At 28.3% G+C, this 25,316-nt stretch overlaps 1 protein-coding gene across 1 annotated transcript in view; it reads right to left on the reverse strand.

Annotated features, from left to right (window-relative positions):
* Window positions 1-25,316, reverse strand: part of LOC121118659 (protein turtle) — a 212,302-nt gene that overhangs the window by 23,822 nt on the left and 163,164 nt on the right. Inside the window, exons 5-10 of the mRNA XM_040713250.2 lie at window positions 21,304-21,507; window positions 20,696-21,147; window positions 20,479-20,638; window positions 20,133-20,426; window positions 8,721-9,026; window positions 5,213-5,521 (exon numbers count right to left, since the gene is read on the reverse strand). Of these exons, the coding sequence (XP_040569184.2) occupies window positions 5,213-5,521; window positions 8,721-9,026; window positions 20,133-20,426; window positions 20,479-20,638; window positions 20,696-21,147; window positions 21,304-21,507 (1,725 nt within the window). The remainder of the gene's footprint in view (window positions 1-5,212; window positions 5,522-8,720; window positions 9,027-20,132; window positions 20,427-20,478; window positions 20,639-20,695; window positions 21,148-21,303; window positions 21,508-25,316) is intronic.

Here is a 25,316-nt window from a genome sequence, read left to right on the forward strand (position 1 = left end):
TGCTTAATGAAATTATAATTTTCTGTAATTTGATTGGTATCCATTCATCTCATTCACTTGCTACTTTTTGAATCTTTTAAATCGGACAAAAAATGTCATTACAGCAAGATTTTCAGGTTTATGACATCAACTCTTCTCTTGACTCCAACAGAGGTGAACAGGCTTATAAGAATGGCTAGTAAGACGATTTAAAATGTTCAAAAGAGGCTAGACCACAATAAGACAATAACGAGGAAGGAACACATTGCGGGAAAACACCCTTCATGATTGCGGAAATCCTCAAGGACACTATCAAGAAGAACCTAACAAGTCTCTGCGCACCCAGGCTCACGTTAGCCATATAATCGACGTTTTAAAGGCAACCCGGCTTCCTTGGGTCCAAGAAAAGTTCTCCGACGGCAAAGTTGTCTTGAAGCGAGATGGGATCCTGCTCACACTCCGCAAATTACTAAAACATTTTTATTAATAACATCGTTTTCTGGGACAAGAAAATGAGACCATCAAATAGTATGTATGCTTCTGTACACCCTTCGCCTTTTCCTTTTAGCTGCATATCGAGAGGAGGGGCTGTAGTATTCGTCCCCAAAACTTTGAAGCCATGAAGGCCTTTGGGAGTTGGCTTCCATGGACCGAAATTCATTTGCCATATTTGCAACTCTTTTTGAAAGAGGCTTGTCGCCATCTGTGAGGCCAATGGGGCCTGAATAGATGCACTCAATTTGAAATTTGTTATGTATGAGAAAAAATAATAAAGATTTTTGTTATTTATGTAATTAAAGATGGCAGGATATTTTATTTCCAAGTGTGTAAATGACAAGTTTCCACCCAGTATATGGACTTCAAAGAAGATTCTTATATCAGACGGAGTAAATGTAATACTTTAATGTTAACTTATACTTAATCAGTGCAACTCCATCTGACCAATTAATGAAACATTAAAAAAAAAACATGAGAGCAGAATTAGAGATTTTACTCAATTTCAATAAGAGGGATGTAATAATAACTCAAAGAATATATATTTTTATTTTCTGGGTTACATAAATTATCGTCCATATATATTAACAAATAATTCCAATTAATACTTTGGAGTTGTCGCAAGTAACAAATGTTAGAATTGATTGATTTTATTTGGAAAACCATATTGGATTGAAATTAAGTGACATGAATCAAATGAAGGCTTTATATTATACTAACGTTATTGTGTATTTCAGTACCACCCAGAAATGTGAATACAATACCTATAGTTAGGTGAAAAATGCTCTAGAAACATTAAATTGTACAAATGCATAATTTCAAAAGGTTTAAATTGGGAATGTTTCCTTTTCTTGATTTTTGTATTAACGCACAATAAATTCGTTATAGAATTTTAAACATAATTGTAGCATTTTTTTAATACTTAATGTTATACAGTAGTCCCTAAAATACGTGTATACTATATTTATAATAAAAGTGTATATTATTTACGATAGTTGTTGTATAAAAGTTGACTTAAAAATATTTATTTATGGAGTAAATTAATGAAAGTATAATTATCTATACGATGTAGATTGTATTACATTAGATCAAATTGATTTTTTTAAATGGCAATCAAATTTCGAGCTTTTATGTATAAAGGTCAAAAAATGTATAAATGAATTTCAATACTAGGTATATGAATGAAAAGCAAAAGTCAGATGACATTATATTACCTAGCTTATACAAAAATACCTCTTGTATTTTGTTGTCGGCTGTTGATTCACTCGTCTGACTTGATACGTTACTACGTTATTTCATAATAATTTTTTTTTTTGGATAAATGAAAAGAAGTAATAAATTATATTACACTTATGCTTCGTTTTCAAAAGGATTAGAATACAATTTATTGTTGATCCCTTTTTGTAAATATATTGGCCATTTTATTATTTCTATGAAGAAATTTTGGCTATCATATAGAAATACTTTATTGCTTCGCTTTTAATTAAATATTACTAAGCAATATGATAATACGGTATAGAATAAAATACAATGGAATATTTAATATTCTGATCAATATGTTATTCATTTAAATTTTTTTTTAAATAATATGGCAATGATAGTTTGGAGTATTTAAGAGATGAATAGTAGTTGCTATGGCTAACTAATAGATGATTTTGTCCTTTTTTCTATATTGTTTTTTGCAAAAAAGGTAATGACATTTTAGATAGAGCAAAGATACTCTATGTATAGATCCCGTATTTTTTTTGGACCAACTAAGGGCAAAAGAGTTGGATATTTATAATATCCCATTTCAATTTCAACAATTATTTTTGCATTTTTTTTTCAAATTTACAAAAATAATAAAAAGAAAATTCAATCGTTATCATAATATCTTTTAATAAATTTATTTTTGCAGAATTATCAACAAATATGCACTAAGAACTGTGAGTATATAAAGTATCTATAAGAAGAATTATCTATCACTCAAGTGGGGAAAAAAAAGAAACATAAGATGTCGATAATCTCCCACGTATTTAGAATACCATGATCAAGCGGAGTAAATCAAAATAATGCATGATTAAACAGCCCTTATATCAAGGAAAATTTGTCCATTAAATGTTTTATATGTAGTTCGGCCTTGACCTTAAAACCCGAAATATGTTTTTTTGTATTCAGAGTAAATTTGGAATCCTCATTTTCCTTTAATATATGCTTAGTTTCTTAGAAATTCTATAATAATAAATTAATCTACTATTTCTACTTCGCCAATCATTTATACAAATTTTTGTGTATTTTTATGAATAATTTTATATTTATTGTTGAATTAAAAAAATGGCTTACCAACTTTTTGAACAGAATAGTCGTTTATCAGATTTTCAGATGGGCATTCATAAGTATATGAAACAGTTACTTATAATATTATATAAAATGGATGTATTAACGTAACAATGCATCTTTCAATAAATGAATGCCCAACAGTGTCTGTATATTTAGAAAAAAAAGAAGAAGAATATTCTTACGGGAAACTAATATCCTAAATTTATGGGAAAAACAATAGTAATATGTTTGTACAATAGGAATAATACTGAAAGTGGAGAAGCTGTAAGAACAATTACTTTCAGTATATACATATATGTTAATTTTTTTTTTTTTTTTGTATACTAAATAACATATTACTCGATATAAATTTAGAAACGTTATAAACTATACAATTTAACAAAATAATAAGAGTATAAAAAGATATATATGAAATAGTGCTATAATAAAGAGTGAGAAATGTTTATTTATATTTATATTTGAAACATCATTCTACTATGTTTAGGAGTATTATTACTTTTTTATTTTTTGTAATGATCATAAAAAGTTGAAATATTCAAGGTTTGCCAGAGACCAATAAAAAAATTTATTATAATAATAGAAAAAATAAAAATTTATACCAAATTACTTTTGAAACGCTCAAACTACAAAAATAAACTTAGATCTTTTTTATTTGCAAAATCAAATGAAGGCTTCGTGACGGCACCAATATTTTTGCACCAGTTTCGGTAGTAAAATTCATTTTGATGTATTACACTAGTTTTGTTTGGCATATTGGTACTATAGCGGTACTTAGGTGTTTTAATGGGTATTATATCATATTGTTATTGGAACCATTATTTGTATTGTCATTTTGTCATAAAAACATTGACTCATGGACAATGTTATCTATACAAATTTGGCATGTTATAAAATATGCAAAATATTTACTAGATATTTATACAGAAAAAGTCTTGAAATACTAATACCTATTTTGGTATATTGACTAGTAAAAAAATACTGGTTTTTTGATTTTACTTTACAGGGCGTTAAGATCAAATCAGCACTTGTGTGTACAGTCAATTTTGTTAATATGCAGCTGTCTGAGTGGGTTTCTTTTTTTGACGGCTGAAACGTTGTTGTATCAACAAACTTTATTGAAGTTTTGGAGATCATGGCGACAGATGCTTCAGATATAAAGAAGATTGAATTCACAGAGGAGGACCAGGATATAAAAATTTTTAATCATGGAGGAAATAGTGAAAATATTTTGTTGTTGTTGCCGATTTACTAAAAAACTTTGTCGAATGTAGTATGAGATAACAGTACTATAATATATATTTATAAAACAAATATTTACTCCTGGGTGTACTTACTGTCTATGGTTCTCCTTGATGTATATCAATTTTAGTATTTATCTAAGAAATAATAATATATTCATGTTGATGAAACATTGCAGACATTTTTCGGAAAGCATTGATTGTGTGCCTTTAAGGTAGAGCTATAGAGACCTTAGTTCTCCCTGTCTCAATAGTCATAATGCCATATTAATTTTCTTTTCTCAAGCTACTATAAGGATTCATTCATTTTCGAGGAAAGTAACATAGATCCTTTATGTATTTTGTATTCACTTGTAAGTGTGCTCATGAAAAAGGTGAGTGATATTGAGGATTCCTTTATTAATTATCTTCTATATGTTTTAGGCAAAATTGACTTATCTAACAAAACTTAATAACTCTGAGCAATGGGTAAGTTCTACACCAAGTATATCTAGTATATTTTAAAAATAAAAAAGGAATAAATTAGCAGAAGTTTTTTATGGGTAAATTTGTCTTTCATTGTTTTGGTTTAAAAAAATATTCGTATAGCATTTTTGTAGATAGTTAATATATTATTTGTTCATGAGATATAAGGACTTTATCTAAGCATTCATCTGTCTCAACTAATTCAACTTTTACTTATTATTAATAGACTGCAGCGTACGATTATAGCTGTACGGACAATGTTGGCTCTACGTATGTATTTGAGCAGTCTTTTTCACATCTAAAAAACATTAAGACCAACCTACGATCACATTTAACCGATGGAAGTCTCAAGACCTGCATGATGCTTAACCCTCTTAGGTATCAACTAGACTAAAAAACCATCTGCAAAACCATACTGCACCAGAAGTTGCGTTAATGGTACAAAGAACTTTATTAAAAAGAACTCAGAGACTATTGTACTTTAAAAGTGTTGTTCTTACATCAAATGGATGAATAAGCTTGCATTTAGTTTTAAACATATTGTATATTTAACAGAATTACATTTAAAAAATATTTGGCATTCATGGCTCACTAAGCCAAAAAGGTTCCTGACCACAGCACTATAATGCCGTTCCTTTATACTTCTTCTTTATATTAAAGAAAGGTTTTATTGATAAAATTAATATTGTAAAATATAACTTTTAAAATTATCTTACCTGAAGCGTTAAAATGGGGTATGATATCCGGACTTTTATCTGGTTCCATAAGTGAGGGAGTATCGCCAAACGATTTGTCCAGGCGAGGATGCTCTGTTCTATAATGATGCCCTGTGTCACGAATGAATCCTCCAGGACCTACTGGAGCACCTTCACCTTCATTTCTTCTTCCTATTTTGGCAAGTAAGGCGATGGCAATCCCAATTATGAGAAGTGTTAGGGCTGCTGATAGAACAATAACAAGGAACATTGACCACTGTTCGCCTTCCTCATACTTCCCAGGATAATGAGTGTGGTGGGAGTCAACAACTGGAAAGGGTAGAAGAAAATATTATTTTGTAATTTTTTACTCAGTATTTTATAGGTAGTTCATCAATCACTCAATCAAGGATGTCTCTTTTAGTGTTAGCCTTACTCTTGTCCTTTTCTTTTGTGAAGTTTGTAAGTACAACTAGAAACTTGACATAATGAAAGTTTCAAATCTTTTTTTACATGTTATATTTTCTTATGATAAATAATTTCCTTTCTTCCATTTTAGCGGAAATAGGTGTAAATCATATTTTATATTATATATATTCTTTAATAGATCCACTCTATTTTCGACATTTACATTCTACGTATGATTTATAATTAAAGCTTTAAATAATAAGCATTTTCTTCTACACCAGATTTTCAGTTGAGGGCTACATAAACAGTATTTTATGTTTTTTCCTAAGCTTTTATCATTATTTTTTAGTTCTTGAATCGAGAAAAGATACATATAAAGTAACCACGAGGACGTGTATTTATGAAAGACGGGAAGTAACATTGAAAAGCTTTAAGGGGGGAGGGAGGGTGAGTAGAAAGTTTTTAGTAATGTCGTATTGATCCAAAACTAACCTGTCCAGTCAAGTTTTAGGACCGATAAGACAGGATCTTTAGGATTGTTGGTCCTTGGGATCGCTCCTTGCCCACTCCCCAAATTTCCAAAAAAAAAAAAAAAAAAATTGAGTAAAAATGTAGATTTGTCATTTTTTTTGATAAAAAAAAATTCCAAAAAATTTAATTTATCAAATATTCTTCAAATTTTTTTTTGGTGAACAGCTGTGGAATTATGAATTTTTTATTAAATAACTATGCATTTCCGAAATTTTTTTCAAACAACTTAATATTAGAAATATAATTTTTGAAACTTTTGTACACAACTGGGAATTTTTTAAAAAAATTCTCAAAAAATATAGTTTTTTTTAATATCTGTAGATTTTTTAGTTTTGTATGTGAACAACTAGTGATTTTTAGTATTTTTTCCCAAAAAAAATTAAATTTGTATGTGAATAGCTATGAATATTTGAAAGTTTGTTACAAGAAATTAAATATTTTAAATAAATTTTTGGTGAATAGTTACAGATCTTTGAAACTTTATTTTTTTTTTCTTTAATCCTAAAGCCATGCTCCCCAAAATATAATCTTGTGGACGCTCCTAGTACCTTTTAGCATTTTTATAATAATGTAATATAGTACCATTACATTATATTTTAACTTTGTTATATAACTAATTATATCACGATTATATAACAGAATAAAAACACCCTCAATGACGTCACTAGGAATCAATTTTACCTTTTTTAGGACCGACAAAATTATTTCGACTAGACCATGGTCGTTTTCCCAAATAATAGCCGACACAACAATAATTATAAGGGCAAGTCCTTGTTGGACTTATATTATAATTGAGAATTGACAACGCAAAAATTCCTGGCAATGTCTTTATCTATTTATTTCTTCCCCCTCCCCCCATAGTAATAGCTTCTTTTAGCTGATCTAATGAAACATCGTAACAGCTAAACTGTTTTCCTCCTAAACCATCTTACAATTGTCAAGGCTACTTTGCCTTTCTTTCAATTTCTTTTTTTAACTCACGAAAAGTGCTGAGAAGTTACAACTCTATTTACAACATTAAGTACATCACTTTCATCCTATAAAAACAATATATGATACTTATTTTTTAGACAGTTTCTTGTAACAAAATAAATAAAAAAACCGATTCAATTGCCATTGCATAAAAATTTATTAAATGAAATTATTTAATTTTGAATAAAAACTTTATGTTTTTTAATAAAAGAATATAGTAAATTAAATTATAATTTTGATCTACAATAGACTACAAGTTTTTTCTTCTTCCTTTATTTTAAATTGAATTTTTTTCATTTGTATGAGGGGTGGGGGGGGCAGGATTTTAATGGGAAATAAAAACGAATATATTATATATGTAGATAGTATGATACAAATGATAAATATTGATATTTGGTTGTTGAATATAAAGATGCCAGATAGATTAATAATGGGTGTTATATGATGAATGTTTTCTATTTATATCTTTGCTCCAATAATAATAATGTCAAATTGATTTTGTATCTCTAAAATATATTGTTTAATTAAAATAATCATAGAGAAAGAGGAAAATATAATATAATGAATATAGTTTTATCAGTAAATAGTCTAGTTTAATTGGATTTTATAAATACAAACGAATAGGGACATATTGTTATGTATGTAGGATATACATATATATACCGAGTGGTCGATTAAAATCGGAACACTTTATATCTGAATCTTAAATAAGATATAATTTATTGGTAATCCATAAAATTTTAACAAAATGAATACTATAAATAGATGTGTGTCTGAACTCTCTTAATCATGAATGTATCTGTCATTTGCGACAATGATGGCATTACAGACGGCGGCCGAAGGCCTGGCACCTGCAGTGGATGTAGTCCTATTTCTAGGTTTCCCAGTAGTGACTGACAGTGGTTTAGAGGGTATCTGTGTTTGGATGAAGGTTATTACGAGCCTTCTCCTCGACATGCATCCAAAAAGAATTGTCGAGGGGGGTTGGTGACAGGGCTCAGGTGGCCAAAAGTGTCAAAAAAAGAGTCCAACAGACTGATTAAAAACTCTTTCAAAAGAGAAATGTTACGAAGCAGATAGGTTTCTTTGATTACTGTTGCCAAAAGTGGCCTCTCCACCCTGACAAGGATCTTTCAAACCCATATTTGGATAGTCTGGTGTTAAACACCGAGGGAATTGGCCCGGGTTATTTTATTTAACATCTCTGGGTCCAATTTGCCATTTTGATAGAGCCCTTTTACCTCTGCGTCGTTTTGGACTTGCTAACTTATTAAACGGTGGTCTTAGAGATGCTCAACTGCCTGGAATGTGCAAATGGAAATTCGTTGATCACGTTCAAGTGTCATTTTCTCTACTTTTACGTAAGTTAGAGAACTTATATTTGTTCTGTTTTGTAAATAATTGTTGATGCATTAATATATCGAAATAAGAATTCATTTCTATCACTCAATCTTCATTTATAATTGAATTAGTAAGTGCTTAGATTTCAATGGGCCACCCGGTATATATATATATAATCGTATTAAGCTAATATTAATTATAACCCAAAAATTATTATGCAAAAAAAAGGAAGGATATAATTAATTGAATTAATTTAACTTCCTCTCAATTGACTTACCTGGATGTTTATCCGCCATTTTGAGTGTATACCCGTCAAAAGTAGAAGAACGACTTCGCCCTTTCGCATTGGAAGCATAAACCCGAAGAAATAGGGCTTGCCCTTGTGGAAGTCCTCGAGCAACAAGTTTAGGTGTTTTTGCCGTGATGTTAATTAAGAGCTGATGCTCAGGTCTGGACTTTGCACGAAACACCTCCATGTGGAACTCTTGTTTGAGGCCAGAACTAAAACCTGCTTCGCAATCCACTTCAAGACTATCGTGGGTTTGATTGACAACGGAACAATTTCGAGGTGGATCTGGTTGACCTGTAAGTTATTTGAAATGAGTAAAATTAAATTAGAAACTCTTTCCTCTCATCTTCTATTGTAGAGAAGCAAAAAATAATTTATTAAAACCTTTATATAAATACATATATTTTTGAAGTAGGTAAATAATGATACTATAATATTGTAAACATCACTTGAGAATATAAAATCATAAAAGTTTATGTAGGTATATCTACACATAAATTTCTTTTTGATGGAATGAACTTGAAATAAGTAAGTATCCTTATAATATAATATTTTAATTAAAGAACAAAGAGAAAAAAGTAAAGAAACTATTTGACCTCTTCAAATGATTTTAATATCATTTTTAAGATCCCATACACCTAAATTAAAAGTAATAAAAATTGATAAGAAACATTCTATCATTTGAAAGATAAGTTATTTTGAATGCAATATGTTATAGCTATAACAAAATAATAAGCTTAATAACACAACTACTAAAGATTTGCTGCCGAAAAAAACAAAGGTCAATATTGATTTATTATTTCCTTCTCACTTTTAACTTTAGCATGGTATAGTTAACAAATTAGCATTAAAATTTCTGCGTGAACAGATCCGAAGTTAAATAGAAATAAGTTGATTTTATGAGTGATTAAATGAATAGATCTTTATCAAATATTTACATTGGATATCAAAGACATGTAACTTGTAATTATTCTCTTAACCTATAAAATATTAGTTTCTTATTACATTTACTCAAATAATACTTTCTAAAAGCAAAAATGCTACAAAAACAGTATATGCTCAATCTAATAGAATTTGATGCCCTGATTCCAAATATGGTCTTATTTTTTCTCACAGAGGCTCGTGGCCTTTAAAAAAAGGCTATACAATTTAAATGCCATTCATGACGTTAGTGAAAAGGATCTGTAGATGTTGAAATCAAAGTGAATATTACATTTTTTAATTTCTTTAAGTAAGAGGCGTTATCCAGAAATGTTGGTATCGTATATCAAGGGTTCATATTCCCATGATACTAAGATGCCTCCACGTTGATCAGATAAATAACAATTGTTAGTTAGCTAGACCTTCAGCAGAACACCACCATCCATCAACACATATCCAAGATTAAACTCAAAAAAGAGATTGATCATTTTACATTGACTCTAAAATTCCCTAGTAAGAGTTATACCGCACATGCATCCTTATTTCAAGCCTCATAGATACAACATTACTTATTGCATACCCGTGGTGAGTGAGTGATTCCAAAAGACAGACATTCAAGGGAGTCCTCAGACCAAATCTTACTGGCCAGGGACAGCTCAGCAGGGATTTCGTTGCCAGTGATTCCTTCCTGCAAATGCACTCTTCTCCATTGATGAACAACAATACCGAATTCGGGATTATACTCTCAGGATGGATTGCATCTCATATTTTTTAAATTTCTTCGCCCTAATTTTTCTTTTTCTCTTTCTATATTTCCATTTCTTCTAGCTGGGACATTCCGCTATATATGGACTATTATTTTGAGATTCATTCAAGAATAAGTTTTATCCTATAAATATAGTTGTGGCTTTGTGTCAAATTGAAAACAATATACAGCGTTTTTGGGGAGGCTCTTTTTTTTTAATTTGAAGCTTATATATTCAGCTTACCATTAATATACTTTTAAACATTTTAAATCAATTCGTCCTATGCTATGAGTCTCTGAATAAAAAACACATATTTTCCACTTTAAACAAAGATAACTCGAGTTATAAGCAGGCCACATACTTTTTCAAATTGTTTTTAGAATTTCTTAACATTCGGCTTTCAAATATATATTAACATAATTTCTTCCTATCGTCAACACCAGGGTTTAAAACAGCTTTGAACTTTAAAAATAGCCAATAATAACAAAAAAAATGGTATGGCTTTTTTATGAAGGAAAATCAGGGGATCAAACTCTACTAAGTGGAGCATATACTGTTCTTGGGCATATAAAAACAGTGTGGTTTTGTAGTATAGTGTCATCTACTAACCTATTTTTAAATTGGAATTTTGTTAACGCATCCTTACATTGCTTATTTATTAAATATTCTATGAGGAAATTAGAAATTAAACGGAAAAGATGATCAAAGTTGACTTTTTTTTTTGAGCTAATCTTTTTAAGCTGTTATCACATTTATTATTTAGTTTTATCTATAATATAAAACTTATGAAGAATGAATACAAAACATATTAGCTGCTAAAGACGATCTTTCATTTTACTTGATTTTTGTATGATTAGACACATTTTGTAGGATCTTTATTCAAGATAACATAATGAATAATTTATCTTTTGAATGGTGTAATATTTCTATCCACTGTTATTACCTTTAATTTTCTTCTAAATAGTTATTTCAACTTAAAATATGACTCTGAATCGAAATTATTCTTATAAACGTGGCTTTAAAAAAAAAAATACTTTAAAGGCCAAAACTGTTGTAGTTAAAGGTTTTAATAATAATTGTCTTGTTTGATGGATTAAATAACAATTATATATTTGGGCTTTGATGTTGCATAGTTTTAAATATAAAGAAGGGATCTCTGTAAAGAAAAAACTAAAATTAAGCAATTATAAAAATAAAAACACTTAATGTGTATGTTATTTCCCTTTTTTTGTTATTATTAATTAAATCGTGGATCTGTTTACATTTCTCTTCAAAAGAAGAATTCTCGCCAATCTTGAGTATATGTTTTTATGATAATATATATTAAAATAAATATATCTAAATCTAAATAAAATGATCATATTTTCTCTGCACTAATGCTATTTTAAATGTAGAATGTTCTCCTCTTTATAGCCGTATTTTATTTTCTCAAGCAAAAATCATTTAAGAGGCATCTGATATAAAAATGGTACTAATAGAGTTTTACCATAAGTCTATCCTCGGTTTTTGTCTCACAGACATACACAAATCCTTTTTCTAGTTGTAGCTATGTTGTCATGCAATTAATTAGTAAATTTGAGTAGTCTTATGTGTTTCTTAACGGTTCTGCCACGTCAAATTGATATATTGCTAAACTACGTATATTGTTACATTGAAGATCAAAAGATTTTTAACTAATTCTACTCTGATATTTATATTAGGTTGCCAAATCTTTATACATAAATTAACATGAAGCAGTTTTGTTTATCACTTTGATCAATTGTTTATTAAACTTTTTCATTCTTTTAAATTGTCTTTTTCTCTCATGTTGAAATAACTTAAATTATGATATGAAGTTGTCCATATCAAGCTTGCATTATTGATTTATATAAAGAGAAAATAAAAAAAAATAAAAAATTAATATATAGATTAATTAAACAAAGTAAATCTGAATGTATTTTAATTATGTGTATACACATGTATATCACGAGGTATTATGTTATAGTTTTGTTCAAATATTAAATTTAATGTAATTTACAAAAAAAATAATTTACTATGCTTATCAATATTAGTAAAACCAAGTTTGTCTGTCTGTATGAATATATGAAAACGAGTCACCAAATAGACTCTATATAGTGTTCGATGATGTATATCATAAACATATTTTGATCTAAAAAATAACAATGTAGTCATATATTGCTCTATATATAGTGCTCCTTAATGTAAATCATAAGAGTATTTTTCATATAAAAATAACAATTGGTTTTATTAATGAAATACAGCAAGTATATACAATAAGAGCACTGATTCTGTTAATTTTTGTGATTGGTCTCTTATGTACATATGTATATCATATCATAATTAATGTGTATTTTCAATATATCTTAAGATTTGATATATAAACGTTGGTATCTTAATTGAACTTTTGTTTTTTTTTATGAGGGAGCGATCTTAAGACTAAATTACTCTTCAGTCATCCACATATAATCTTTTTTATTTTTCAATCTCGAGCACATAAAATATATGAGTATTGATTAGTTAGGTTTGATTGTACTCATGAAAAACGGCAAATAATTCTAAGGATTGATTGGGGGTAAGTATTAAAGGAAATTTTTTTTTTTAGCCGATGCCTAATTACTCTAGGCAATGTTTGGTACTAAACCAAGTTATCTAACAATGTAAACATTTATTGTTGAAGTCAAAAGATATGCTGTTAATGGATTAAAAAATTATCTCACATTTTTTTCAACCTCAACTTGACATAATTGTTTTACAAATTGAAAAGTACTCAATCAGATATTGCTTACACATAAGCTATAAAATATGTCATACGCCATTATCAAATGAATATTTATTATTAATCTTTATGGCTAATTACATCGACTTCCATTCATAATTTAAACAGTTAATATAACTTTTAACAGATAATGTCATTAGTTATTTAGATAATACATATATTCATAGAAGTGAAGTCCTAAAATTCCAACAAATCAGCTAAAAAAAAAGACAGTGTAAAAGCATATTATTATAATTAATATAAAATACCAAGTGATTCAGTTTTTATTTTTTTTATTTTAAGTTGCATCTTGTGCATAATGACTTTTCTTATTTTTATACCAGCCCATATCAAGCGAAAATTAGTTACATAACTGCAAAAGTACAAGTTCTGTTATATAAATTTAGGTGTGCAAGAACATCATTTTCTAAGGATTTTACTTTATTATTGATTAATATTGTATTTAATATTTAAAAAAAATAAAACTAATGTTTTTTATAAAATAATAAATGAAAATATAGTTGTACCAAAGTACAAAAAAAGCTTGTTATTACATGTGTTTCGACCCAGACTAATAGTTTTGCCATTAATTATCACAAAAATAATTATTCAGTTAGGAATAATCAGTGAAATATATTCCTTTGATTTAATTTGTCAATTTTGGTTAAAATCATCTGTAAAGAGTCACTGATAACTACTTAATAACTAAAATGGATGATTGAGATTATATTTTTGATACATTAAAAGCATTTAAATTAATGATGGACTCATGAGGAGTAATATGTACAACTTTATGTTGATACAAACCGTTTCACACTAATGTTGGATTGTACATAGCATTAAAACTATCCTATATCACTTTAGCAAAGTTATAACTATGTTATACATACATATTAAGAGCATCTGTAAAATGCACAAATTACTGAAAATTACTCAAAATTAACATAACACATTGAAATCCTATACCAAAAGAAACTAGAGTAATTTGAGTTATTAATATTTAAAAAATATAACTAAAGACTAACTATAACAACAATTAACTAAGATGCAAATTCCCTGTTTTCATTATTGTTTTCACTTTAGGAAACATTATTTTGTGATGCACTTTGTTTTTCAATTAGTTAATGTTTAGAAACAAATTTTTAGACTTATTTCTCCCTACCATAAGTTTAATTTTGTATAGTATATCTTGGTTTTCTACATAATATTTTAAATCTTTATTTTTAAGTCATCACATTAAGGTTATTACAAATATATGTCTATATACAGACGTATAACTACATTTGTAAAACAAATGTATCTACATAAATACCAACTATGAAGTAAATATAGAACCATTGTCCCAACACATAAACAAACACTATAAGCCTGATGCTATATGCTCGAGAAAAACTTTTTATTTATTTGAAGACTATAAAGAACAAAAAACTTATCTTCTTAATGCTAGATCAGTGTTCAAACAAATTGATTTAATTTTCAACTAAGGTTTTGACATCAGATTCCAAATGTAGTATTCCAACAGTACTTATCATAAAAAACAATCTGGGACGATGCTATTGGAGTTTTCAGTCTACAGAGTCTCTTCTCAAAACTGTAAAGCATTTTTTAAATTTTTCCTTAGCCAGATACGGTTGCACCAATAAAGTATTAGGAAACATTATAGTATTACAATTATTATTTATGACCTAAAAGTTATTGAAGTCCATATACATTATGATATTTTCTTTTCTGGAAGCGACTGTCGATCGAACCTACGTACAGTGAGTTCAGGATAATAATTTATCTCGAAAGATTGTCCACTGAAATACATGGGCCTTCAATGCAAATTTTATTTAACAAATATATATGGTAAATACGTTCAAGAAATACAAATGACAAAAGAAGATTAATACGTAACATCTACAACAGACGGAGTAGACCAGATAAATCTAAATTATTCGCATATGGGGTTTGTTCAAATTTCATGAAATCTTATTTTGTGGATTGTACGTTTTTCTCTGAAATTCAAACGTATTAGTAACTGTAGTGGGTACTAGTACCAGACCTTGGGTCTTTAATATGGGCTTGACCCCATATTTTGAAGATTTTTAAGTCGACTTAATCTAACTATCATAGATTAAAGACTGGGGTTGGACTCGATAGCTAAGAATTGCGACTCGAATGGGATTCGAAAGCTATTTCATACTGAACTCAAGAAATTTTGCAATACTATGGTTCATATATTACAAGTGTTCATTTGAAATTAGTACAAAATCAATTTCAGGACTCGAATTGGACTATGTAAAAATATTCAAGTACTTGGGGCTTGACTTTTAAATGTCGTATAGGAACTTTTTCTTATTCCTGATGTAATAAGGTGGTAGATGATTACTTAGACTTAGAAATTTACATCCCACGTGATCTGATATTAGAGAACCATATACACTACATTCATTATAAAAAAGGCCAACATAAACTGAGTTATTAAAAGAATTTTCTAAACACGTAATCCTTGTTTTATGATAAAACTTTATCTACTTCCAACCTTCATAAACAGATCTAATCTCTAGAATCCTTTCAGAAATTATTTGATTAAGTCCCTAGAAAAGGTACAATTTAGGTTTCTGTTTATTTTTCCTTCATTCGAAAATAACAGCAAGTATCTATGCAAAATCTAAAGACTTGTCCTCATTCCTCTGTATCATAGACGTGCCATGAAGAATATTATTACTTTCCACGTAATTAAACAAAAAAATAATCACCTATATCTCCCAAAGAATACTAGACAAAGGCTACCTCTTTTACAAAACAAGACTCTCTGACCACAAAACTATCTACCTCTTTAAAGCAAATATAAACATTTTCAAGCAAAGTTTTAACTACAGATCGGTAAGTCTCTGAAATTCTATGTCCTCCATGCTTTTGTCACGAAAGTGTGGCTAATATCAAGCGTATATTTTAATTAAAAAAAAATTGTGTAACATATTGTTTACACATTCAACATTGTTTAAATTTATTTATTGGATAGTTTTTCAAAAATTGACATATTTTCCCTCTCTCTTTAATATTATTTCACTTTTAAGCGTTGCTTTTATCAAATCGGATATAATTTTTTACATATAATATAAAACGAATTATTAAAACAAACAAACTTAAAGTTCAAAAACGGTAGTATGAAAAATATATAATTAATAAAAAATAAAATACATCACTTAATTGATAAGTTTAATCATCAGAGACACATCGTTAATAATGATTTATGAGACATTAATAAATTGAAAAAGTATTGATATAAATGTGCCTGCATAAATTGGCATAATTATAATAATGTTTTGTTTATTTATTTTTTTTATTTTTTTGACGTGTTAACAAATTTAAAAAAGTAATAGTTTAAAATAGTATAAATAAAGAAACAAGTTATATTATTTATACCTCTATTAAATAATTACTTAGAGCCTTGCATTAAAATAAATTGATGCAAAGAAAATAAAAGAGGTGCATTTTCATTACTTAAATATGTAAGTACATACTCGTATATGTATAGGTATAAAATGCACCAATACTTAACACAGGAAAAATTATGTAACCAATTCACTTAGTGATACTTTCTTCAAATCGGTAAAAGTATTTCATCAATAATAAATGGTTAAAAAAAATATCAAGTACTTATTCTCGTATCATCACTATTATTATGAAAGAATTGTAAATAATATTATTATAAATTACACAAAATTTTATTTAGTAGGCAATAATGTTGTCATGATACCAATATTTTTGTACTGGTTCTGTTATGAAGATTAGTATTGGCATTTCAAGTTTTTTTTGTTTATTTACTAAGAATTCAATTAAAAAAAGTATTTAAGGCAAATAAGATAGCCTCTAAAACATGGAGATTACCAAATTAGTACTGACATATTTTATTTAATTAATTTTTGTACTTAATCAAGAAAAAAATCAATTGCTCTCTAATTTAGAGTACATATATATCCGATAAAATTTATGATAATTCCACCAATTACCTATATATATGGGGTTATTATTAAAAAAAACTACTTATTCACATGATTTACACAAAAATGGTCATTTCTTTCGGTGATATATTTTTGTTTAATAATATGAATATGAATTTGTTGATATTCCAATAATTGTCAACGTTTCCACTTTTGTGTGTTTAAAAATGAATGGTTGGTCAATTAGTGATTTAAATTATGTCAATTATGTGAATCCTAAATAAAAAAAGCTAATAATCACATATTGAAGGTGTAATATTAGTCTGGAGAAAAACAAGAAGGAAAGTGGAATTGCCTATAAGAGGTACCAAATTATGCATGCCAAGATCATATAATTACAACTGCAAAAATTTTATAAATTTAATATCTAATTTTATTAAAAAATAATTTGTTAAAAACTTTAGTACACAATCGTTATGTTTATATGTGGGCATCAGTTATTTCTTTCATGTTTTAGAGGGTTAAGGCGTGGAAGGGAAATAGCTCAGAAATTTTAGGTGTTTCGTCATTAGCAACACAATTTTATTACTACACAATTCTTAAAAAATTATACTATATGACCGTTTTAAATTCGCCAATACCTGGTACGACTTAATTACCACTATATCCGCTAATAAAGAGCCTTAGTAGGTACCCACATAAATAAATACATGTGAATTCACAAATTTAGAGAATGAACGGGTTTGATTATTTCAAAAAAATTCTTCAATAAATGAAACATTTTTCAAATTTAAATTTGTTTGGAACTTCACACTAGCCCCTGCCGCTAGGCCAAAAGGCTTCTGTATAAAGTAAAAATCTTTTTTTTATTATATTATGAAAGGAAATTTTTTTATTGATCTATTTTAATGTTTAATTTTTTTTCTTTAAAATGATAGGAATAACCACCATTCTATTTTAGCGCGATAAGAATTTATACCCTTCATTATAAACAAGAAAATAATTAACTATGAGGTAAACTTGACTTCAATAATAAGGATTCTTTATTAAATATTATGTACTGATATTTTTTCTAAATATCTACAAAACCCTTTCAAAGAGACCTACCTTACTCATGTGGATAGAAGGGATAAAAACTATCCATTGAAGTAAAAATTGCTAAAATATTAATAAAAACCTAAATGGGTGATTATTTAACTTTATTCCTTTTCGTTAATATTTTTTTAGCGCATAAAAAGTTATGTAAGTAGTTACACAGATTGCGTTTTACAAAATAAAAGATTGATTTTTGATTTATATTTCGCATCTCACCTATTATGCAATGACCAGCTCAATTTTTTGATTTGAACCCAATAGAGTCATTGTGGGAACACATAGAAAGAAAAGTTCAGAAAAGTGCTCCATAACTAACAATGAATTGTAGAAGATTTATTCAAAATGACTATAACAAAAAATCTAAGTCTCCAAAAAAATGAGTTGTTTGAATCATGCTCCATTTCTACTGAGATAACTAGATACTCAAACTTCCTTCAACTCAACTTTGGGGGGGTTAGAGGCTCTGTTCTCATGTTTAAACTTTATAAGTTAATTTATAATATTCAAATTTGTCCTTGATGATAATTAACTAGCTTTTTCCAAATGCTATTCTCAACAATTTTCTAGTAATTTCAGAATATAAAAACTCTTTTTCCATGTGCTTCAAGGTGTTCAAAATTTTTGTCGTGGTAGTTTTAGAAGTTAGGTGAGATTACATACTCTTAAGTGTAAAATATCAATAAAAAGTTACTGCTGTAGTCTGCCTTGGTCACATCAATATCATGCAAATGCTCTTATGCACCAGTTGAACTCATCAAAAAATGTATTCCAATGAAAGATACTTTAAGTTTTTTTCTGAACAAATTCAATTCCTACTTTATTGTGATTACGTAAGTAAAAAATGAAGTATAGATGACGCTTTCAAAATTTGAAACGATTTTAAGAGCAATAATGGAGAACGGATCGATTTTGACTCATATATTAAGAGCAGATGCTACGCATGTTTTATTAATATAAGTTTTGTTTGTTTATGACAGATTTCCAGAAGGATAATGTCAGAAAAAAATACATCATATGCGTATCTCAAGTATAATTTGAAAATTCAGTTTTATACCTTCTCCTTTACTTTTGTTTTTGTGAATAAATTGATTGTCAATATTGAATATACATAGTATTGTGATAATATATTTGTCAAATTTATTAATGGTCTGACATAAATACATTCCAACTGTAAAATTCAGTCAATTTGTCATAATTAAATATTCATTATATAAATGTAAGTATATATATATATCTACATTATTGACAAGGACATTTAAATCATCTTTTTTCAAGGTCATTTATATATAATACATAGTACAGACTGTCATACAATGATTTATTTGTGCAAATGGGAATATAATAGACGTAATCACATTTTATAAATTGAGTTTTTTTTTTTGTTTTTTTTTGTATTTAAATCCTTTTTGATTCAAGGATGAAAATAGTTTATGTATCTAAATTGCGAGAAAAAACTTTGTTTATTATTGTACAGTGAGTCCATGTATAAGTGGCAAAACATTACTAAAACCCTATTATGTACATGCATATTTTTTATTATTAATATTCTTTTAGTTATTGGCTACTCTTAAACATATTCTCTATAAATATTGTAACTAATGTGTATAATATAACATTATATTATTTGTAAATTTTATTAATGAATTGAAAGTTATGTTTGTTTTTGTTGCTCCCTTTATATCAATTGTTTCTAAGGGATGTTTCTGGCCTGTTATAAATTGTATCTACATATATTTTTAATAAAAGTTTATTTATTTATTTAGGTATAATATCAAAATATCTATTTATTTATACCGTTTACTATTTCTTATAAAACAAAATGTGTCTTACTACATATATTTTTTGCATGAGACCTAATTTATTCAGGAAAGAAAGCGTTTGCTTTTTTCCTCGTCGAAATATTTCCCCGTATTATATGTTAAAAAATGATGTATAAAAAAGACAATGTCCTTACTTGCTGGAATCACGTGATAAATACAGGGAAGAAGCTGCATTCCAACCATATTTTCAGCCCAACAAAGCACTGTTCCATAATCCATTTGTGTTTGAGGTGTATAGCTTAAAAGGCTTCCAGAGCCTTTATTTGTAAATGAGTTTCGTGGAAGATTCATGCCTCCACTGGATGTATTGAAACTCCAAGAAAAAGATTCGGCTTGTGGGTGAGCATCAACTTTGCAAGATATGTGAGCTGTTTCGTGCTCTGATACACCATAAATTGTTTTTTGATCCTTGACACAAACTGGGCGATCTACAAAAGAAATGTATGAAAAGAGAAGTCAATTGAGTTCAATATGACATACACATTATTGAAATCGCCACTGGACTCGAGACTTCATCTCCTTCAACGTTACTTGCTTCGCAGGAGTAGCTCCCTGCTTGGTCCCTTCTAATTCGTTGTAGAACAAGACTCTGATTAGCTATGATGATCCCTTTGTTAATGTCCTGAGTCACTTCTTCGCCCTAAAATACTTCCTTGTTGGTCTTTTTCATTACTTTTGGGGTCATATATGTACTTACATTATGTCTCCAAGTGAGCTTGTATGCTGCAGGATTAGCATCGATATTACAACTAAAGTAAACGTCATCTCCCTCTTCCAGATCCTTTGGGTTTACCATCCGACCCAATGTTAACATAACATTTGGAGCATAAAAAATTTCTAATCGATGAAAGTCTTCAACAAATTGTTGATGACCCATTAGCTCCTGATTAGATCCACGACATATAAGAAGATCCCTTTGATGTGACGGTAGAGGTAAATACTTAATCCAACTGAGAGAAACATTTCCAGAATGTGTTACTGTTTGATTGTACGAGCTCAAAGGTACTAAGTCAGAGAGTCCTTTAATACCTCGATACCATTTAATATTTGCTGGAGGATTTGATCCCCATACAACACATGATATGTAGTAAACTCGACCTGATGTATAAGGTTGAAGAGGTCCTTGTATCTTTACTCCTTGTGGAGGAACTATTATTAAATATATATAAAAAAGAAAAAGAAGACGATCAGTATTAAAAACAAACCGTTGCTTTTTTGTCAATGATAACATCATAAGTTAAAAGCTGCTTAAATCAATTACTTCGACTTTATTTTAAGTATATATGTATTTTGTATATAGCTTACAAAACATTTTGAGCTGGACATGACTCTCTTTAGGACGAGTAATGTTATTATTCGAGGCTAGGCATCGAAGTAAGCTCTCTGTGTGCTTTCTTTCTAACTTTCGTATCGTTAAGCCATTTTTAACAGTGCCTTCATAAGTTTGTTGAAAAGTATCATCCATTAGAACGTCATCCATGTACCATAAAACACTAGGTAGAGGTTCTCCTGTAAATGGAAAATATATTATAAATATTTTTAAATATTAAAGTGTTTCTATTGTCATGAGGAACAACGTTATATACATTATCATCTCATAAGTTATCCGTGCATACATATTTATTTTTATACATAATATTATAGAAAGGAAGTTAAGGAAAATCAATAGGGTTAGACGAAGGTATTCTTCCCTACTAAATACTTTCAAACCACTTTTCTAGGTACTTGTGGATTTTTATTAAAATTTCATCAGATCAAGGCCTCTCAAAGAGGTATATTTTATGTGACAATCAAGAAAGAAAACGAATAAGGACTGAGGAAGAAAATATATCTTCAAAGAAGAATTCATTATAATATATGTATATTATATGCTATGATATTGAAAATTCTTACATCTATACTTTAATAAGATAAGAAGGGAGTGAACAACACAATACAGTCATGTACATGATATTATTTTTTCAAAGGCATGACATATTTGTTTTTGTTCAAATGACCCTCTCTATGTACATACAATAATATCATTATTACTATATATTTTATCAAAATATGAAGATGAATTTGTTGGGGGTATCAAAAGGAATTTGTGTACGAAAAAAATATAGGATCATAATTCATTTTTTGAACATATGTTTGCTTTTATTAAATTTTAGAATATGTAAAGAAATATTGGTTTATATGACCGTCTCTCATCTTATTTTTAATAAGCAATAATTGTTTTTTAACCTTTGTTAGTGAACTTTCTTTTTATTAAACACGGCTAGTGAATAGAGTAAAAAAGAACCCCCATCAATTAAACTTATTTCATGATATGATAAGCAGTTGAATGATTAAAATAATGATGTCATTTCAATTATGTTTCCTTTTTTTAAACTGCATTAGATGTTTGTAGCTACCCTTGTTTAACAAAAAACGAAGGAACGGGTTTAAAAAAAACCAGTTAATTAAATTAATTAAACATCGAATTACGAATTAGTCCTGAACAATGTACTATGACAATAAATAAAGAAATATATATAATTTGATTTAATACTGATATGTATCAAATGTAGATTTATAAAAAATAAGAAGTATTTTAAAAAAAGTTTGGGGTGTAAATTTCCTAGATCAGTAAAGAAGGTTAAGTAATCTACTTTAGTGGTAATACACTTTTTCTCGACTGACGAGAAAACTTTTGTCAATTACCTAGAATATACTTATATATATATATATACGACGAGGGATCAACGAGGAGAAATTGTATTTAAGTCCTTTTGGAAAACCGAGCATAAGTATAGTATTGTAACGATTACTTCGTTTATTTATCAAAAAGAATAAAATATAAAAAAAACCAAAATGTAACGATGGAAAAGACGAGGGAATTGACAGCTGAAAACAAAATACATTAAATAAGTTTGCTTTTGTTAATTATCACCGTGCTCACGGCTCGCTTTATTAAATATACACAGATGGAGTGTTTAACTCAAGTATGATTCAAGGAAGCTGATTCTACGTATTATGAACTTAAACATAATAATTTTGCTCATAAAATGTATTACATAAGACTTTGATTGTTATATTTACTTTATCAATCAAGAGCTTTTGTTCATAATTTTTGTACTTTCAAATACAGTCATTGTAAGATTATCAATTAATTGTTTTTAATGGATAATAATATGCTTTAAATAATAATCAACAATTGGAAAAAAGAATTCTGAACACTTTTCTAATATTTATTTTCCCTTCTGACATTCGAGGTTAAGAGAGTGGTTAAAAAAGCTAGTCATTGCAATTATCTTAACAGATACAAATTTCAATTCAACCAATCAATGTTCAGAACCCTGATTAGGAGATAAGAAGCAGACACATTGACGGATGACAATAAAATACAGTATATATTTTCAGACATACATAACTTTATTGTAATATTTTGAGTATTTTTATATCTAGGGGTCAATTCTACATATTATGTCCATGCTATCTACTTACAAGAGAAAGTTTTTGCTGCAAGAAAGTAAAAAAAAAATCTTTATTTGGAAAAGAACACAAAAACACATACAAAATGTGCTTTTATAGACAATATATTTTGTTTGTTTTCTATTAATATTCCTCCATAATGGAGTATATTTCTTTTTATGATCTATGTACATATATGTTTGCTTCTTATTCTACTTATAAGAAAACTGTTATATATATATATATTATTTGGTTGATATATGCTGCTTGAAGTGTTGTTGATGTGGCTTGTGAATGCACATAACATATTGAAGTTTGATAAAATAAAATAACTGAGAATTTTTTATGTGTATAAATAATAAGACATAATTTAATGTGCACAAAAAAAAAAAAAATGTTAGAGGGTTTTCAAGATTAGAGCCGTTCGTAACAAAATTGTAAAAAATATGACCATAAAGGTGGCAAAATGCACAAATAATTAATTAAAGATATCAGCTAACTGAAACTTTTGAAGTGGGGGGGGGCAAATTATATAATGATGAGGTTATCAGGGGCATCTTGAGATTTCTTTTATTGTGGGGGAGCTGAGCCTTTATTGACAATTTGACTGAAAAGTTTTTTATCCATTTTATTAATTCTTAAAAAAGTTTTTGTTTTTCAAAATTTAAATTAAAAATTTTTCAGAAGAAACTAAATTTGAACAAACATCAATTTTGTAAAAAAAAGATTTTTTTTTTCTCAAAAAGTATGTCATTTAAAATTTTTTAGACCTAAATGAAATTTTATTATTGTGTGATAACTATAATTTTGTTGCTTAAGCGGGATCAAATGGCCCCTTGGCTCCCATGGGTCTTGCACCACTGCTATGATGTCATAAATGTTTATTTTTCTCAAAATAATCATCAGCAGTTCCAACTAGATAATTGACCTTTAACTATGACTACTCTGATGCAGTTATAAAAAAGATAACTTATTTTCTTTAAATGACGTTGAAATTATAATACACGAGATATAAAAAATCATATAGAGTAATAACTTGATATACGAGTTTAATTCATTCCTTGAGGGATTTGTAAGTCAACCCCCCCCAAGAAAAAAAAAACTTTTAAATTTAAGCTTCTCTTGCTTTTTGTTGATAATTTTCGGTCGTATTTTTATTAAAAGGCATATGTTGCAGTACTCGGATCTTTAAGCCTTAATGTACTTTTGGTTTTACCCAATGCCAATGCTGATTTTCACTGCTGGATACTTTCGGTTTGATTCTAGTTGGCCTTTCTATGCCGTAGTGTCATTCAAAATCCTTTTGTCGTCTGGATATATTTATTTCCTTATAAATATGACTTGCCAATGTTTCAAAAATAAATGAAACCAAATAATATCATGGTGTTTATAAGGTTTTGGAAGATATCACTTCAGCTCACATGACGTTATATTAAATTAGTTATAAATAGCTATGAAAGAAAGGAATTAGACACAAATATCACTTTGTATCTAGTAAACACATGGATCATAATTATTCCAATTTCAATCCTCAATTCTAGACTTGTTACACTTCTAACTCCCCAACAAATCCTCAGTATTACTCTCTTAGATCACAACGTTATCAAACTTTCATCCGAAAAGAAACAGAAAAATGCTCAAAAACAGTTAGTAGTTCCGATTATGATATTATTTTTCTATAATAGTTGGAAATTGTTTACACCTTATAATTTAACCAATCAATGTACAGAGGACTGATTCGGGAGGAGTAAAGGGGATACATTGACAACTGACAACAATATACAGTTTTAGTTTTTCTGATAATAAGGTTAGAGATTGTAAGTTGTTCCCACCTCAACGCTAAAAAAATAATGTTAACATCTTTTGAAAATAATGAACACTAT

This window comes from Lepeophtheirus salmonis, chromosome 5 (assembly GCF_016086655.4).
Source record: "Lepeophtheirus salmonis chromosome 5, UVic_Lsal_1.4, whole genome shotgun sequence".
NCBI lineage: Eukaryota > Metazoa > Arthropoda > Copepoda > Siphonostomatoida > Caligidae > Lepeophtheirus > Lepeophtheirus salmonis.